At 40.2% G+C, this 17840-nt stretch overlaps 2 protein-coding genes and 1 pseudogene across 6 annotated transcripts in view; 2 read left to right on the forward strand and 1 right to left on the reverse strand.

Annotated features, from left to right (window-relative positions):
• LOC121961265 (NXPE family member 3-like) overlaps nucleotides 1-5221 on the forward strand; it is a 30619-nt gene extending 25398 nt beyond the window's left edge. For all 5 annotated transcript variants that reach the window (XM_088072982.1, XM_088072983.1, XM_088072984.1 and 2 more), the window contains 4 exons: nucleotides 400-692; nucleotides 2072-2142; nucleotides 2485-2685; nucleotides 2775-5221. In XM_088072982.1, coding sequence (XP_087929108.1) covers nucleotides 400-692; nucleotides 2072-2142; nucleotides 2485-2685; nucleotides 2775-3370 — 1161 coding nt within the window. In that variant the 3' untranslated portion in view covers nucleotides 3371-5221. The remainder of the gene's footprint in view (nucleotides 1-399; nucleotides 693-2071; nucleotides 2143-2484; nucleotides 2686-2774) is intronic.
• Nucleotides 4734-6521, reverse strand: LOC148185915 (DNA repair nuclease APEX1 pseudogene; annotated as a pseudogene).
• A 391-nt stretch (nucleotides 6522-6912) lies between these two features.
• Nucleotides 6913-16780, forward strand: LOC121961210 (uncharacterized). Its single transcript, XM_042511113.2, has 9 exons — nucleotides 6913-7240; nucleotides 8106-8308; nucleotides 8464-8562; nucleotides 9108-9203; nucleotides 9439-9549; nucleotides 12233-12356; nucleotides 12448-13564; nucleotides 13758-13810; nucleotides 14850-16780. The coding sequence occupies exons 1-9, from the start codon at nucleotides 7207-7209 to the stop codon at nucleotides 16115-16117; spliced, it is 3105 nt and encodes a 1034-aa protein (XP_042367047.2). The 5' UTR covers nucleotides 6913-7206; the 3' UTR covers nucleotides 16118-16780.
• The last annotated feature ends 1060 nt before the right edge of the window (nucleotides 16781-17840 follow it).

Consider the following 17840-nt stretch of genomic DNA (forward strand, 5'->3'; position numbering starts at 1 on the left):
TGTTTAATGTGGTTGTACTAAAGGTGTTAAATCTAGCATCTATTTGATTGTTCACTAAGCTCCACTATCCTTTTTTTTCCCTGTTGATTCGCCTGTTACCTTTCTCCCACCACACAGATGCAGTTGTGCAGTAACAATAATGGTGGCAATTTTTCCACTCAAAATCCTTAGTCATTTTAAAAACAACAGGACTTTTAAATTTCAGAGAAAATCATGAGTTAAATGTCAAATCTGAAGCTGGAGCAGTAGGAAATCTTTTTTACATTGGCGGACTTCACAGACATTCATTTAAATTAAAACCTTTGAGATTATTACTTTAAGTACTATTGACTTTATTAATCGTTATATATATGACTTAATTTGATTTAACTTGAAAAATCTTTTTCTCTGTCCAATCAGGTGACACTGGTTCACCCTAGTGAGGCTATCCCAGTGCTGAACAGACTGAACAGAGAAAATCCTGACAGGATTCTCTTCAGAAGCGTCTTCCGCTCAGGCTCACTCTCTGAAACCGCCTACTGTAATGTCTGTCTTCGCGCAACCCAGCCGCTGTGCAACTACACTGACCTCCGTACAGGCGAGCCTTGGTTCTGCTACAAGCCAAAGCAGCTGAGCTGTGATGCCAGGATCAGCCACGCCATGGGAGAAATCAAAGAAAACCTCAAGGCCAACGAGGAGAAGCTCTTCAGAGGGTGAGGGGGCAGAGAGACATGGCTGGCATTTTGTGTGACTTCTAATAAATACATACATACAGGTAGCGTTACCTATATGCATGTCCTTAGTGGTAAGTTTAAGTTTCAATCTAGAGATAAAGTTTTATACTTATACGAATTAAACTAACCAGTCTGATTCATTGTTGCCATACATTAAGAACATTGGGAGAGTATTTGCTGTGATTCATTTGTAAATTCATTGCAATTTAATTTTATTTTGGATATGGTCACAAATTATCGGGTGCATGCTTATTATTATGATTAATTTTGCCACTTTAGGGCAGCACGTATGTATGATAATAATGAGAAACCAGACTTTAACACGGTGCCTGTTCAGTTCAATGGAAGTGCTCACCTGGCGAGTACATCCAAAAAAGTTTTGTAGCTTTCAGGTTAACTTCCACAGTATGCAGCCCACTAAATATGCCCAATAGTGTTTCCCCTGCTGGCCCCGCCAGCAACTTTCTGCTCAGCTTATACTCTTTATATTATGACAACATCACACATAAGATTTAAATTACTTTTCTATGCTCGAGGAAGGGTGAAAAATTCATAATAGAAAGAGTTATGACTGACCTTTTTTACAATTCTAGATGTATTACAACTGTATTACAGACATGTTATTTTTAATGGTGGTCCATAGGGGAAATACTTTTTGGCCACAGTCAATTTCAAGGGTACTGTGACCTTGTATTTCTCATTCAAGTGTTTGCTATCTCAAGAGCACCTTGAGGGAATGTCTTCAAATTTGGTACAAACATCCGCTTGGACTTAAGGAAGAACTGATTAGAATTTGGTGATCAAAGGTCAAGGTCACTGTGACCTTGTGTCCCCCTAATTTAATGAACGAGATACCTCCAGAAGGTCTACAGGAAATGTCCTAAAATTTGCCACAAATATCCGCCTCAGGAATAAACTGATTGGAATTTAGTGGTCAAGGTCATGGTCACTGTGACCTGACAAAATATGTTTCTGGCCATAATTCTTTACTGATTACAACAAAACTTCACACAAATGTCTAATAAAGATAAAATGATAAAGTGATGACATTTCAAATCCAAAAGGTCAAGGTTTAACTTGTCACGTAAAACACTTCTCTGGCCATTACTCAACATCATATCTCAGGAACAGAGGTACATTTGGTCAGATACTGTATTCGTGACACCAACCTTGGTTGTCCACCTTGAAACTGTGCTGATTGTGTAGATCTTTTGTGCTGCTGCATTGAAGATGTGTGTGAAGCATCCATTATTTCACAGACATGGATGTAAACTGTAACTGCAAAGTGGTAATTCTAGTTTCATGGTGTGGTGTGTATTTAAGATATTTTATTATTTTATTATTATATTACTTTTCAGAGGTGTCAACATGAAAGTCTTAATCCGGGCTTCGGGACCTGCCAGTGTCACTGTGTTGCCAAAAGAGGAAGGTAAAGCATGATTTTAACTAATGCCACCGCTGCCTATAATGATTATATGAAACAGGCTTGAAAGGCGTGGGAAAAAAACACTAGTTTCTTCAGGGAAGTGTTCTGTATGGAGATGTATTCAGGTCATTATGAGAAGAGTCCTGGGAGCATGGAGCACTGAGCACTGGGCTTAAAGTTTGTGAATGGGGCACCAGCTGTAAGCAATGTATCCTGTCCATAAGAGATTGTCCATAAGAGGTTCCAATCACTTTGTACCTTAGGTTTGGTATTTTCATGGTTTTGTTGGCAATTACAAAAAAAATTTAAAATTAACCCCACCCTTATCCTTTGACTTCCTATCAGGTCTAGAGGTTACGAGGATCAATGTGTCATCTGGACCCTCTGGTTATTACTACCAAGGTGTGTGGCAAGCACTAGGTGGAACCACAGTCCACCAATTTGATGCCTCTGCCACCACTAAGTGTTTGAAAGGCAAGGTGGTCAACATGAATGGAGACTCCACAGTCAGGCAGTTTTTTGAATTCCTCAATGGCGCACTTCCAGGTAACTGAATCACAGGCATCTCTAGCAACAGTTTGATCAACAGTTTGTTCACACTGCAGCTTCATTTGTTCCCTCTGTAATATTTTCAGATCTTAAGGAGTTTGACCTGCACAGCCCAAAGAAAGCTGGGCCTTACATGTCCTTGGACTATGTGAACAACATCTTTGTGATGTCTCGTTTCCATGGTCCCCCTATCCGTATTGTCCCTGTTTCAACCAGCGAGCTTCATTACATTGCCAATGAACTAGAGCGCATAAGTGGAGGCACCAACACTGTCGTAATTTTTGGCATCTGGGCTCACTTTGGCACATTCCCCATGGAGATCTACATCCGGAGGCTGCAGAACATCCGCAGGGCGGTGGTGCGGCTGCTGGCGAGGGCTCCAGACACGGTGGTAATTATCCGGACAGGTAATCCCAAAGATTTAACACTTACTGTGTCGCTAACAAACAGTGACTGGCACTCGCTGCAGTGTAACAAGGTTCTCAGAGCCATGTTCAGAGGACTCAATGTTCATCTGATAGATGCCTGGGAGATGGTCCTGGCCCACCACCTGCCGCACAACCTCCACCCACCACCTGCTATTATTAAAAATATGATTAATGTTATCTTGTCCTATATATGTCCTCAGCAATTCAGCACTTCTGGTTTCCTTGTCTCAAAGGCATTGGGTTTTTCTAGATAGGTTTTTGGTTAGACGCTTAAAATAAGGTTTGTGGTGAAGAGACCTTCACATATTATTCTGCAACATAAAATAAACACCCAAACTTGCTGACTTTGAGGCTCTCAGAACCTCATCACACCGCGTCGCACCAAACACAGCTTTACAGCCTTGTAGCAGTGGTGACGCGACCCTTGTGTAGTTCATTTTAGCCTAGCAATAGCTTTTTACTTCTAGGGATTACATTTAGGTTTCAAAAATCCTAAAAGTGGTGTCAATTTGTGAAGACTATTTTGCTGAATAAAATGTGTGAGTGTCACAAACGTGTGTTTACCACAGAGCATATTTTCAGCAATAATCCAAAGCCTAATGGAAAAATCCCATAGGCTTTTTGACAGGGGAACCAGGGCAACGTTATCTTCTGGGTTAGCCTACAGAAAAACATTATCACTGGGGCACTTGATTGCTATACTGGACCAACATTAAAATCAACCAATCACGGCCCTGTAACATAGTGTGCTGCTTCTGCACTTCTTTCTAAATTCATTTGTGCTTCTTTAGAGTCCAGCCAAGTTTTAAAACTAGTTATGCTATGCCAACAAGTAAGCTATAAGCTACAAATTAGCTTTCTGACTACTACTGCTGAGCCAATATTTTAGCCTATTGGCAGGATAACTCATCAACATAGGGTGTGATCGGAAACCCTCACTCTGAGAGCCGGATCGCACTCTGGCACAAATTGGACTGTTCTTGAATTTGGAGCGCGGTTTAGTGTTGCCAGATGTCGTCAGATGTCTCATTTGAGCTAATTTCCTGGCTCCTACGTCTGTGTTGACGCATCACTTCTCACAGAATCTCCTCACAGCCAATCGCGTCAGTCATCATGCTGATGTCAGCTATGGGCTGCATCGACTAAGAAACAGTTTCTCTTTGTGGCAGTGAGTATGGGTAGATTTGTAGATGTGTCAGAGAGTCGTTTAAATAGCTAATAAGCTAACTCACAAACCCTGCAGTAGTTCGTAAGGACTTTGGTCAGTGTTACTAAGGATTTTAAATTTTAGTAACTTCAATTTGCAAAACTTAGCTAGCCTAGCTCTGAAGAAGCGCAAAGGAATTTTGAAAGAAGTGCAAGAGCAGCACACTGATGATGTCAGAGGGCAGTGATTGGTTGATCATAATGTTGGTTAATGTTGGATGTTGATCCAGGAGCATGTCCTTTTTGGCTGTATCACATTGTGTGGGGAGCTGCAGCCCCACACTGTTTTCAGAGTCTGTGATCTCTGACCAACTCAACAATGCAAATGTTCTTCTGTTGTTTTGGTTTTTCTTCATATATACATATATATAGATTATTTTTGGGTAGTTGGGCTTTTTTTTAAAAAAAAAATTTTTAATTTAATTCTAAATAATTAAAACATGATCTTCCAGAAGTCTACCTCTCTGTCTTTGATCTTGTACAGCCAAGATACGGCTATATCATAGCTGCTGTTGCTGTCTTAACTTAATTAATTAATGTTTAGAATATTTTTTACCTATACTGTGCCTTCACTGTGAATCTCCTCATATCATTTGGCTGACAAGATTAAGCAAAAGTTTTGTTGTTTTATTTTTTACAAAGCCAACTTGTACAGAAAATTGTGTTGTCCAGTCATTTGCAAGGGAAAACTATTGTCTGCTGTTCTGTCACGCATATTTGACTACTTGAAAGGGCACACATGCTTTTTAAATGAGAGATGTTGTATCCCTTGTACTTGTCAAATATTTTGCGTTGAATGTGACATGGTGCAATGGTGAAGTCAAGACAGGGAAAAGATAAAACCGACTGTGAATGTTCTGATAATACTGAACTAGTCAAATAAAATGTAAAGCATGAAACATTTGTAGCTTTGTTTTTAAAGCACATCCCACCCATAACATCCTGAAAAAAAAACAAAAACAAAACTTAATTGCCAACAATGTTTTATGAATGTAAATGCATAATGTTTGGAGCTGTAACTTGCATTGTAACATTCCTGAATCCAATGAAAAACAGGCTCAATAGGTATCAGACAGGGAGAAAACCTTGAAGTCAATACGGTAAGAATATCTACAGATTAAAAAAACACTGTGATATTACACACCAGTGAATGGTATGCAAAATTTGCCGTTTTTCAAAACCTTAATTAACGATGAAGTAATATTGCATCTTTGATTTTTGTATATATCTGCAATGATTAGTATGTCTTTCCCACAAACAAGTTTCCAGGAAATTAGTATCATCTTTCTCATGAAAATGTACAGTTAAAATATCATAAAAAAGTGAGGTTTTGGTTTTGTGGCAATATTTAGCAAGATCTGCACGAAGGTATAAAGTAGTGGAGAGATGAATTTTTGAAAATGACAGATTCTTCGTTCCTTTTATTAATTTGAGTACTGTAACTATTCAACAACAGTTATTCTTACGAAAACATGTTGTCATGTTTCCTTTGGGTGTCTTGGATGTTCAGGACAAATTTCAACCCAATTCAATTAAAAATGAGGAATTGATGACATTTAGAATACACATACACAGAATGACAAAAATGCTGAAATTTAGCTCAGAGGGCCAAACTTCAACAATTCCTACTTTAAAGAATATGGAGTACAGCTATAGGATTTTGCAAGGTCCCATGAATTTAAAAGGAGTTTTAACATTTTTCAAGTATGTATGAATGTATGTGCACACACACACACACACACACACACACACACACAGGCATACTTCAGACATCAGAATGGAAGTACTACGGAAACAGTGAAGGCTGCTCAGACCATGACCTACACAGCTAAGAGCAGCGTGATGGGGCAGTGGTCGCTTCCCAAGGCCTTGTTGCGAATCTTGCTGTCGCACAGGCCTGGCACCAGACTGGACGACAGCAAAAAGTAATCGAGCCTCCAGCCCACATTCTTTGCGCGGGCGTTCATCATGTAGGTCCAGAAGGTGTAGGCATTGGTCTGCTCGGGGTACAGCTCGCGGAAGCTGTCGGTGAAACCGGATCCCAGCAGCTGGCTGAAGCCCTCGCGCTCATCCGGGGTGAAGCCTGCGTTTTTCTTGTTCCCTTTGGCGTTTTTCAGGTCTATCTCCTGGTGTGCAACATTGAGGTCGCCACACAGCACCAGGGGCTTCTGCATGTCCAGCTCATAAATAAAAACTGTGTTGTTTTCTTATTGCAGTGGCTCTTATATTTGGTGTGAATATTGGGGGAAAAATGTGGTTGGGGTTACTTCTGGTGGAGGGAGGGTCATGCATTTTCCTCAAGTCACTCAGGGAGGCTCAAGGAAAAATATCTGTAGCTTTGAGGAGGGACAAGTCTATGGGGACAAGAGGGACAAGACTGTCTATGGTCAAGATGGAGAGAAAAAAAATCACATATCAACACCCCATACTTCTGATAAATGAAGAACAGTGCCTTAGCTTATGTTGACATACAGGCGAGGAGGGGTGGGAGCAGGAGTCTCTGACGGGGTATCGCACATGCGCAGTGACACATGGGCGTCACTCCTCCCTCCTCCCGCCCTGCAGGAAGACAGGAAACAGGAAAGGACAAACAATTTCCAGCTGGTGGCGGTAACACAGTCGGCTGCCGTGAAATAAAAATAGAGAAGAAGAGATCTCTATTAACAAATTAACTCACCATGGAACTGCTTGTTTTCAGTGTTTTTCCGTTTAATTGGAGTGCCTCTTTTATTTAGAGGAGAAGTTTTGTAGTTTCAGTGAGACAGAGACGCCGCTCACGTCTTTGTCGTACAGTTACTACTAAAACTAGCTAAGTGTGGCTAGGTAGGTAGCTAGCTAGTTGGCTAACAGCAGCTACTCAAATTTTCAGCACCGGCGTGAGAAGATGGACTCAAATGTCTTCACGGCCATTTCCAAAGGTACGTGTGCTGGAACACCGGGAACTATTAAAGACACATTTAGGGGAAAAGTTGGAGTTGGTGATAGTTCAGCTAACGTTGACTTTTATTAGTGCTTTCACCCAAGCTAATGAAATTAGCTTCGTAAACTAGCATGTTGACTTGTTATTCTAGTTAATTTTACCCTGCCGTGTTTTATAATATACGTTAATGTTAATGTAAACCATTTTGCATGCGTTATGTTACATAATTCTGAGTACTTTTCTACACATCACGAGAATATAGTATAACTACAGCTAAGTTTATCAACAGTGTTGTTATTGAACATGCACTTAGTGTTTCTAGTAAGGTTGCATTCAAAACAACGGCATTCTTGTTACAGTTGGCTCAAAAATGAACGCAGTGTTGACAAGAATACAGGATGGATAACATGGCTACTTTCTAAACATTTAATGTCATTTTATTTCATCAATAATTACACAATACATCATTTTATTGTGTAATCAAAAAACATTTGACTGAATCTGTCTGTCTCCGGGTTGGAAATTAAGTTTTTTTCGTCCATGGCTGGTGGATGCTAAAATCTACCAGCCACTCATAAGATTACCATCGTTTTTCTGAATGGTCAGTTCAGCAAATCTAGCAGCAACTCTCATATTTTACCAGAACTCGGCTGGTGGCTGGTGCTAATGTCCAACCCCAGTCTGTCTGTAAATGGCAGCCCTAGTCTGACTTCCCATCATCCTACTGGCCAATGTGTTCATCACTATCTACACATGTGATTTTGCACTTTGCAGTGCGATAACACACCTGACCAGCTGAATTAGGATAAATGGGACAGATAGGTCAGCTGCATTCTTTTTCACACTGCTCTCCTATTTTTCAGGTGACCTCTTACCTTTGGCGTCGCTGCGCCTCCTGGTCCCACCTTTCCAGCTCATGGCAGCCTCCATGATGCAGGTTCTGAAGAAGCAAGATGTCATGAACTACTGGAAAGTGGCAGAGTTTGTCTCTTTGGTGACAGACATGGTCCCAGAGCTTTTAATGAAGAAGCACAGGACACAACTTAACCTGGGTTTAAGAGCCAGGGTGGGTACCAACGGAGGATACAAGGCATTTATAGCTTATGTGATATTTTTTAAAGATTGAGACAGTTATAGATAATTATAAACAGCTAGTGATGTGTGATGTGTATTGTGATTGTGTGTATTTTGTTGCAATGATTGTTTTTATCTCCTCATCAGTTTATTCTTGAGTTGTGTCGAAGTGAACAGCTTGTGGAACCCGACTTCATCTTGTCTCATATGGACCAGATCAAGCAGCAACAGCCCACCCTGGTAGATGTAAGTATCACACACCACTTTTGAAATTTCAACCAGTTTTGTAACATTTCTGCCTCTTGGATCAATGCTTCTGTTGTGAACATGTGTTGTAATTGGCTTTGCAGCAAGATTATCATCACTACATAGGCAGATATCCAGTAGTGAATAAAATATAATAATTATTAAGGGTAAATATGATATTCACAAGTGTAAATCAAAACCAGCCAACAGCCAGCCATCTATAAACTGCTTTTAGAATGAGGTCAAAAACTGAATATCTTCCATAAAGATACTCTCTGAAGAAACTCAGTCCCTGAAAAAGTTGTACAATGTCATGTTTAAGTCTCTTGTACTTTAAGTTATTGTTGTAACCCTCCCACCATCACCACCAAATATTGTCTTTTTTTCTCCACGCCACTACTTAATCTCATTTGACTGAAGTTTTATATATATATATATATATATATATATATATATATATATATATATATATATATATATATATTTTTTTTTAAGTTATCCAGTAGTGAACTTGTAATATGTGTACCTTTATGCCCATATTGCAGACGAATGAATCAGAAGAGGAGGAAGTTGTGGTTACCTTTCTTGATCTGATCCAGACTCTGCTTAAAGATCCTGAAGAAAGACGAGACTTTTTCTCGGTGAGACCCCACTTTTGTCAAGTCAAATCCAGCTGCAAATGTTACTTCTTGTTCTATCTAGGTTCTACTTTGTGTGTTACTGAGTTCTGTCATCTGCACACATCCATTAGTTATGGAAACATGTTTAAAATACAAAAAAAAAACCTCATGCAGAATATAGAAAAGTTAAAAACAACATTATATGTAGAATGAAGTGTGGTAAAATCGTAATATAATTTCTCTTTTCTTTTGAAAGGATGTCTTCCCTGCTGAGTATGGACCTCAGTATGACAGTGACTTGCGGATGCTGTTTTCTGAGTTCCTCTGTCGGCTTGCTCAGCTGTTGCCAGTTCCTGACCTTGAGCAGGTGAGTGTTGTCATTTTGTTAACAATTTTTTTTTAGAAAATGAAACAGTATGTTGCCATCAAAGAACTTATTGCTCAATTTAATAACAGGAAGAATTTATCTTTGCAATAGAGGTAGATGACAATGTCTGTTTGAAAAGTTGCACATGGAGTGCTACTCTTGTTCTAGTTGTTAGGAGCAGAAGTGAGATCCCAGCTAGCAATTTTAGGTTCTAAAATTTTGAGAATGGTACAATGTAACCAGCAGCAAGTTTTCTTTTAGTTCCCAGAACCTTCTTCTTAAAGTTCGAGTAACATTCTCTATAAACAAAAAATATTTTTTGTTAACATATCACAATGCATTACATGTTCATAAAACATGTTCAGTAATCTCAGGCCTTGATAACAATGTTCTGAATGTTGCTTTGGAAATGTTCTCCCTTTGTTCTCATGCAACTCTGTGGTAACATTTTATAAAAGTAACATTCTATGATAACTCACCTCTCAACATCACCAAAATGTCTTCAGAATGTTGCAGTTCTAATGTTACGTCTTAGTCAGCATTTAACCCTATAGGGACATTTTGAACATTAGATTAAAACGTTTTCTTTAAAACATTACTGCAACTTGAAGGTAACGATAGTCAATGTTGTGGAAACGTTCCCTGCTAGCTGGGATGTAGTATGACACTTAAACAAGAGCCGAACACCTCCTGCGTGCCTGTTGACACTGACATTTGTGAAAGAGCAGTGATGAGCATTTAATTAGTTGCACAAAGCATCGTCGGCATATCAGTCAACAGTGTCACGTCACTAAGAATACAGATATGAAAGTGGAAAGTCAGTGACATGACATTTCTCTCAGCACTTCTCCAGCTACAGGTTTGCTATGACATTACTTAATATGTAATATTTTAGAAATGAACTCAAAAATGCTAAAACTGGGGGAACATGTATCACTCAGACACTTGGAGAGTAAATCTGCATTGGTCAAGACAAGATGTGACAGGTGTATTTCAGTTTGCAGGTTCTTGAATGATAATGATCTCATCTTCGAGTAAATAAGATGTGAGTCACCAGTTTTGTTTAATATCACAATAATGATTTTTCTTTGAAATTACAAAGTGCATATATACGATATAGCAATAATGGCTGCATGATATGTGCTTCATTTTATACACCAGGGTGTTAAATTCACATTCAAAGAGGTCCAGTCACTGACATTTTCTCCCAGCAAAGGTCCAAGCCATAAATGTCTATATTGCATGCTATAGCCCACTAGGGGTCGCTAAAGCTTCATGGACAGTTGCAAGACCCTGATTTTAGGGGTGTAAGAAAACTTTATTACTAAAATATATTCATTAGGCCTTTATCATGGGAATTAATTAATTTCTGTAACAAAAAATAATAAAAATAGTTTAAAAAAAAGAGAGCTCTGTTTGCTCTGTGGATTACAATCAAATGTAAGTCACGAAATAGTATCGGTGCTCATGGAAGACGGGAAACAACAGGATAAGACGAGAGGGAAATCCAGGCACTCCAGAAGTATGCAAACGTGAAAAACGAGGAGGATTTACATTAAGAAGCCTTTGTTGCAGTGGCTGAATCCTTAAAAAAGCCAACATGTTTCGACCAAACACCGGCCTTCATCAGGGCTTCAAAAACAAGTTTTGTCAGGGGCGGGTCAGAGTTAAAGAACATTCCAAAAGTGCAGGTGTATGTTTTTTGTTTATTTTCTGTATCTGTAACTGTCTTTGTCATATTAGTAGGGCTGTGCAGACATTTATTATTGTTTCATTTACTTATTTATTTATTAAGATAATGTCAAATATATATTTCATATATTATTATGTCCTACTGTTTTTTTCCCCTTTATTTAACCTGTCTTTCATTGCCCTTATACATATATATATATATATATATATATATATATATATATATATATATATATATATATATATATATATATATATATATATATGTGTGTGTGTGTTGTGATATTGACAGCAGTAGCTGATGATGTATACCAGCAAGTTGTGTCAAAAATAAATAAAAACAATTGGTCAAAAAAAAGAATCTTCTGAATAATATCAGTACAAAACTGCCTCTTTTCGAAAAAATTGCAAACAGAGCTTTGAGTAGCCCTCTTGTTTTTCCTACTTCATAATCTAGAGAAAGAACTGAGCCAGTCGCTGCCCCGCCAGTAGTCTGAAACTTAAATGGAGTTTGTGCCATTCTCATGCACATATGTATGTCTTTATGGGCCTAGGCTTTGTAGTTAATGATGTACGTAGCTGTCACACAGCTGGAAGTCAATAACTTGATTGACTTCCAGCTTTCTTGCAGTCTAATGCCACAACCATCAGAAAAATGCAAATGTCTCCTACAATAGCTTTTTATTCTCATTAATTGACTAAGAATTGGTCACAGGTCCATACAGAAACGTCACTGGGTCCACCAGCTGTGATCATCATTAGGAACTACCTCAAATTTGGATTGTAGTCTAAATGAGGTGCAGTACTATACTATAATTCTACACCATGTTTAAAAATTAAACAGATATTGAATATTGCTGGCTAGTGGCTACTAATGTGTCTTACATGTGTTTAATCTGCAAATCTGATGTCTTGTTATCCTATTTGTAAGTTGAAATCTTTTGATCTGATCAGATTTGGTGTGTTGTGTGTCTTCATGCTTTTCCCACAGACTGTTTCCTGGCTTGGAGCCGATTGCTCTGTGTTAGAGGATTGTGTGCATTCAGTATCTGAGCCGACAGACCTGAAAAATTTGCTCCAGCACCACAAATGTCTCGGACATCTAGAGCAACATGGTAAGTCACTTTCCATAACCACATCTATTGTATTTCTCTTTAAATGTTGAAGACAGGACTTTCTGTGTCATTCTTGTCCTTTTCTGTGCAGTTCCACCTTCCAGCATGGGCGAGAGCATCCTTTCCTCCCTCTGTGCAGCTCGTCTTATCCCTGTGGCAAAACCTTCAGAACAACCCGACCAATCAGATCCACTGCAAGGTCTCAGTGATGACACGCACACTGTATTTGTGGATGATGTCGCAGTTGAAATAATCACAGTGACAGATTACACCGAGGTTGAATTAGATGGAAGTACGGGCATAGAGGTGATGGAAGAAAACTGCTTTGAAGGGACAGTGACTGCAGATTCGCTGGTAGTGCTTTCTGATGAGGCAGCTAAGGAAGAAGAAGTGGGTGAAGCAGAGGAAGAAACAACACAAGCTGTAAGTGGTTTGGCAAACATCATCCAGCCAGAGGTTACCAAAGTTGACTTTGCATCCGCCCAACAAAAAGTCTCTTTGGGACCTCATGACTGCCCAGACTGTGAGAAGAAATTTAAGTTTGCCTCTTCGCTAATCGCACACAGGGTCATCCACACCGGTGAACGCCCACACCGGTGCAATGACTGCGGTCGCTGCTTCTCTTTTAGGCAGTCTCTCGACAGGCACAGACACACGCACAAAGCAGGGCGCAAGTACAACTGCGCTGTCTGCAGGGAAACTTTCGACTCCTTGTCAGCCCGCACAGAGCACAAGCAAACACACATGGAAGACGGTGTTTACACGTGTCATCTGTGCAACAAGAAATTCAACTGGGAGCTGGCACTTGCCAGACACTTAAAAACTCACACAGATAATCACAATGCAAGCAAGCCTGCAGAAAGTCAGAAGGATTGGCAAGAGGTTGTTTTAGGTGATGAGAATGTCAGCGAGGCTCCTGTTGCACTTGCTGAACCGGACAGCCTGTTAAAGGCGGAAGATAATGGCGATCGTGATCCAGGGAACGCAGAGGTTCAGAGCTGCGAGTGTACCACCTCTGAGCTGGAAGGCACAGTACCTGAACTGAACAATGAGGTCATTTCCCTGGTGAGTGTCCGCACAAGTGGGCGCAAACGCAAACCGACCATGAAGGTCCAGGTGATAAATTTACAGAAGCGCATGGCCACTAAAAGAAGGAAGGAGATCACTAAGGCCAACCCCCCAGAGCTGAAGCCGCTGGCTTTCAACTGGTAAAACCGTCTCTTTTCATTCTTGTCTCACACATGGTTTCCTTCAATTCTGTTATTGTTGTCCTGGTTTTATTACAGTTTTAGCACACAGAATATAATGCATTATATTATGCTCAGTTGAATATATGTTGGCTTTAGAGGAACATCAGGCAGATCAAACCCTTCATGCCTGTTTCTCTTTTCTCCTTAACAGTGCAGAACACTCTTACGGATCACCCATGGTGTCTTCAAAGGACAGTGATGAAGGTCAGTTCACTTTTAGAATTAAATGCAATTTTTTTTAATCCTTCTCACCACAAATACATAATCAGATAAGTTAACCTCATCAATACATTACAAAAAAATCACAGCAGCATAAAATCAGGTAAACTGTAAATGACAGGACAAACACCCAGTAATTTTTTATCTAAAGTAAAATTAAATTGCAGGTAATTTCTTGAAATTTCCTTTGATCTTGAGAATTTCCTTGAAATATAGGTAAACTAATGCTCACAAAAGAAGGTACATTTATACGGCACTCAAATAGAATCAGGCAGACGGTAAATGGACAATACCTTCTGGACACCACGGTAAAAATAAGCAGTCAGACGTAATGGCAGGATGGTAAAACGAAACAGGCATGGTGATCTGGGCCAATGGTGATGCTGTATTGTTAACAAAGAATGAAATTAAACATATGAAATAAGAGTAATCTGTGTTTATTATTTAATGTAGTTTTGCTAACAGTGTCCAGAAATAGCCCAGATTACCTGTGTGTTTTGCCTCGTGTGAGGGAGCAAGAGTAACAACCTGTTGCAAATTCAATTGTGGATGACAGCAAAAATTTTAAATATTTTAATTATGAAAAGCAGTGCCGTCTGTCTTTACCATTGCTGGTACAAGCCTCACCTAATTTTACCATACTGCTGTCGTCCACTAAAATGATATACAGTCTGATGTCAAGAGGTCAGTAGTCAGATGTCAACCTTGAATGACTAAGTGGTCATGCAGTGCATATTTAAACGCTTTAATAGACAGTTTCATTGTTTTATATTGGCGTATTACAGGGTCAGCATAAGCAGTTTTCAAACTTCTTTCACAAGGAACATTTTTAAATTCTTTCAAATTAATTTAATTTTAGTTATCATGATGTAATTGTTAATATTCAACCTTATAGTATTACTGAAAATCATTTAATGGCACCTAAAAACATAAAAGTCCAGAATGTAAGTGCATCATTTTACCATTTCTTAGCACAGTGTAAATTTCTTGCTCCAGTCTCTAATAATTTGTGTTTTTCCATAAGGTTCTGTAGCAGATGGCTCATCATCTTCCTTCTCCTGTCCTAAGTGCTCCTTTCACCACACAGAAGAAGCACAGGTCCAGCAGCACATTGACAAGGTCCATTCTGTGGAGACTGAGGATTACGAGCTGTCCTCTCAGCCTCTCACTGAGGAAGAGGGACGTTTTAGTTGTCAAGACTGTGAAAAGAGCTTTAAGTTCCAATCCTTACTCAAAGCCCACCAGCGCATCCACACAGGTGAGCAGCCCTTCCTGTGTTCTCAGTGCGGACGGCGGTTCTCCTTCAAACAGTCCTTGGAGAGGCACAAGCATACGCACAAGCCTGGGCGCAAGTTCGAGTGCTTGATCTGCGGGGAGTTCTTCAAGTCCCTGGTGGCTCAGAGAGAGCACAAGAGCACCCACATGGAGAACGGTGAGTACCTGTGTTCAGAGTGTGGCCGGGCATTCGCCTGGAAGTCTGCACTGGTGAGACACCTGAAGACCCACAACGAGGATGTTGACAAGGGGGATCGCTCTTACAAATGCCCTCACTGTGACCTGGGCTTCAGCTGTGCCAGCTACCTCAACAGGCACGTCCAGACTCACCAGGAAGAAAGAGTTCACACCTGCAACTGCGGCAAGAGCTTCGCCTACCGGGCAGCTCTCACCGCACATCAGCGCATCCATCAAAAGGAGCGGCCGCACACATGCACACAGTGCAGCAAGGGATTCCTCTACAAGGGGGGTTTGCTGAGCCACATGAAGATCCACTCAGAGGAAAAGCCCTTCATTTGCTCCTTCTGCGGTAAGAGCTTCAAGAGGGAACGTAACATGAAGAAGCACGAGCGCTGCCACACCAGGGAGAATGTTTTCAGCTGCTCGCAGTGCGACAAGAACTTTGTCTACAAGGCGACTTTGATCCGACACGAGCTGACTCATTCAGGCGAGAGGCCGTTCCTCTGCTCTGATTGCGGGAAAGGCTTCTTTTCCCACGCCGAGCTTCTGAAGCACGAGCGTTTCCACACAGGCCACAAGCCCTTTCAGTGCCCCCACTGTGGCAAGAAATTCACTCAGTCCTGCTACTTGACCATCCACTTACGCTACCACACTGGAGTCCGGCCGTACTCCTGCAACGAGTGCGACAAGAGCTTCCTCAGTGCCAACCGCCTAAAGAGACACCAGCGAACTCATTCAGGGGAAAAACCATACCTCTGTGTAGAATGTGGGAAGAGATTCAGGCAGTCATATAACCTCAAAATGCATCAACGGACACATATAATGAAGTTAAAATAGTCAGACTTTAAAGGTATACTATGCAGGACCTTCCAAAAATTCAATGTATTATGGCTGTCCCAAATGCGAACTTGTGAAGCATAGGATAGTGACGGAAAGACCCACCCTACACCCCCTATGATTGGCTAGCATTGCCTCCGTTGGTTGGATTGGTTTGATTTTGGGCAAAATGATGGGATTGGTTAGGGTTAGGGTAAGAATGTCAGGGTAAGCCAATCAGAGGCAGAGTATGGCGGGCCATTCGTTCACTATGCTAGGATTAGCATATTTGCCTCCTGAATACCAGTTTTGGGACACTGGAGCTTTGTTGTGAAATATTCGTGTTTAATCAAAGCATCTATTGGCCACAATAGCTAGAAAAAAAAGAATACTTTGCAAGACGGCTAAGCTGTTACTCAGTTTTCAGATGATTTGCCAAGCTGATTTTAGAACTGTGATATGCCGGTTTCTTTTGGTATATCTGATACTTGACTTTTCTGTGGTCATATTTGCACATTTTTTAAACTATTCCAGCAGCTTGACTTTTTCAACATCTTGTTAGCATAACTGTAAGCCTGTCTACCCATGTTCAAACTGCTGTAGTCACTAAACTAGGCCTATCACAAAGTTTAACTGTCTTTGTTTGAGAATAACTGAAAATAAATATTGATGGTTAATGAATTATGTTGGATCACTATTTCTCAATTTATGGGTTATTTGAGATTTTTGGGGTAATGGTTTAAAAAATGGGGCATTGGGATACAGATTTGGACAATGATTACTATGGCAAGGATCAAAGTTTTTTAACATTTGGGTCAATCCTAAAATGCAGAGACCAAAACAGAAGTAATCCTTTCAGTCGTCACGTATGACCCACTTGAGGTATGTGCTGGTGTATTCATATGTTGAGGACCTGGCCTAACCTCTGCTTGTGTTTTCACATCTAGGTGGAAGCTATGAAAATTGCCGTCACAACGCTGACAAAACGCAGATACAGTGAGGTTGATCACTTATATATGTTTCCACTAAAATAAGTGTTTGTATGCATGTTTTTTTTTCAGCTTGGGAAAACTCACTAAAATAGGCCATAGACTCCTTTCTCTTTGCCAATAGACCAGAGTCAAGCTCTGCAACAGACAAACATACTTATGTTTGTTTTTGTTTTATAATAGTGTGTCGCATTTGACATTGGATGGGACAGAAACAGGTTAGTAAACGGTAGAAAGTAGCAGGTCAGGTCAGTGAAAATGTTATGGTGGGCACTTATTTTTTAATACCTTACTCAGTCTCTCTTTCAAACTTGTTGTGGGTTAACAATGTTTGAGGGCTGCTTGGGCAGAGACAGATCGTGTTTTGTGGTGGCGCGATATTGTATCTTGCTGGTAAGGGGGCTAAAATTAGCACCGCTGCTCAGGTGTTGTATTTTCGTCAATGCCGATTGGAGTCAGAGCCGATAAATTACCCATGGCTACTGCAGAGTCATTTGACCCTGGTGTGAATGCTGACTTTAACTTTTCTGATTACATCCAGTAACGCTAGTAGGTGTTAATTTATATTTTTGTGCAGTAGGAAAGGGTTATAGTGGTCAAAGCTTGTCCCAATACTAGTCAGTCTGGAGTTGCCTTTTACTATGATTGGCAAAGTTTACAGTTACTGACAGTTCCTGCATAGTATACTTTGATATATCGATCTTGAGATTCTTTGTATTTAAATGGTATGAGATTAGAAATTAGTTTAGAATGGG

Source organism: Plectropomus leopardus, chromosome 22, assembly GCF_026936395.1.
Source record: "Plectropomus leopardus strain MGB_pleo_1.0 chromosome 22, ASM2693639v1, whole genome shotgun sequence".
In the NCBI taxonomy this organism is placed as follows: domain Eukaryota; kingdom Metazoa; phylum Chordata; class Actinopteri; order Perciformes; family Serranidae; genus Plectropomus; species Plectropomus leopardus.

Bases quoted from the DNA above. Each gene is read 5' to 3' on its own strand.
- LOC121961210 (XM_042511113.2), top strand. From the start codon at position 7,207: ATGGACTCAAATGTCTTCACGGCCATTTCCAAAG. The intron at 9,204-9,438 runs GTGAGACCCCAC...TTCTTTTGAAAG, and splicing joins AAAGACGAGACTTTTTCTCG to GATGTCTTCCCTGCTGAGTA. The intron at 13,811-14,849 runs GTCAGTTCACTT...TTTTTCCATAAG, and splicing joins TTCAAAGGACAGTGATGAAG to GTTCTGTAGCAGATGGCTCA.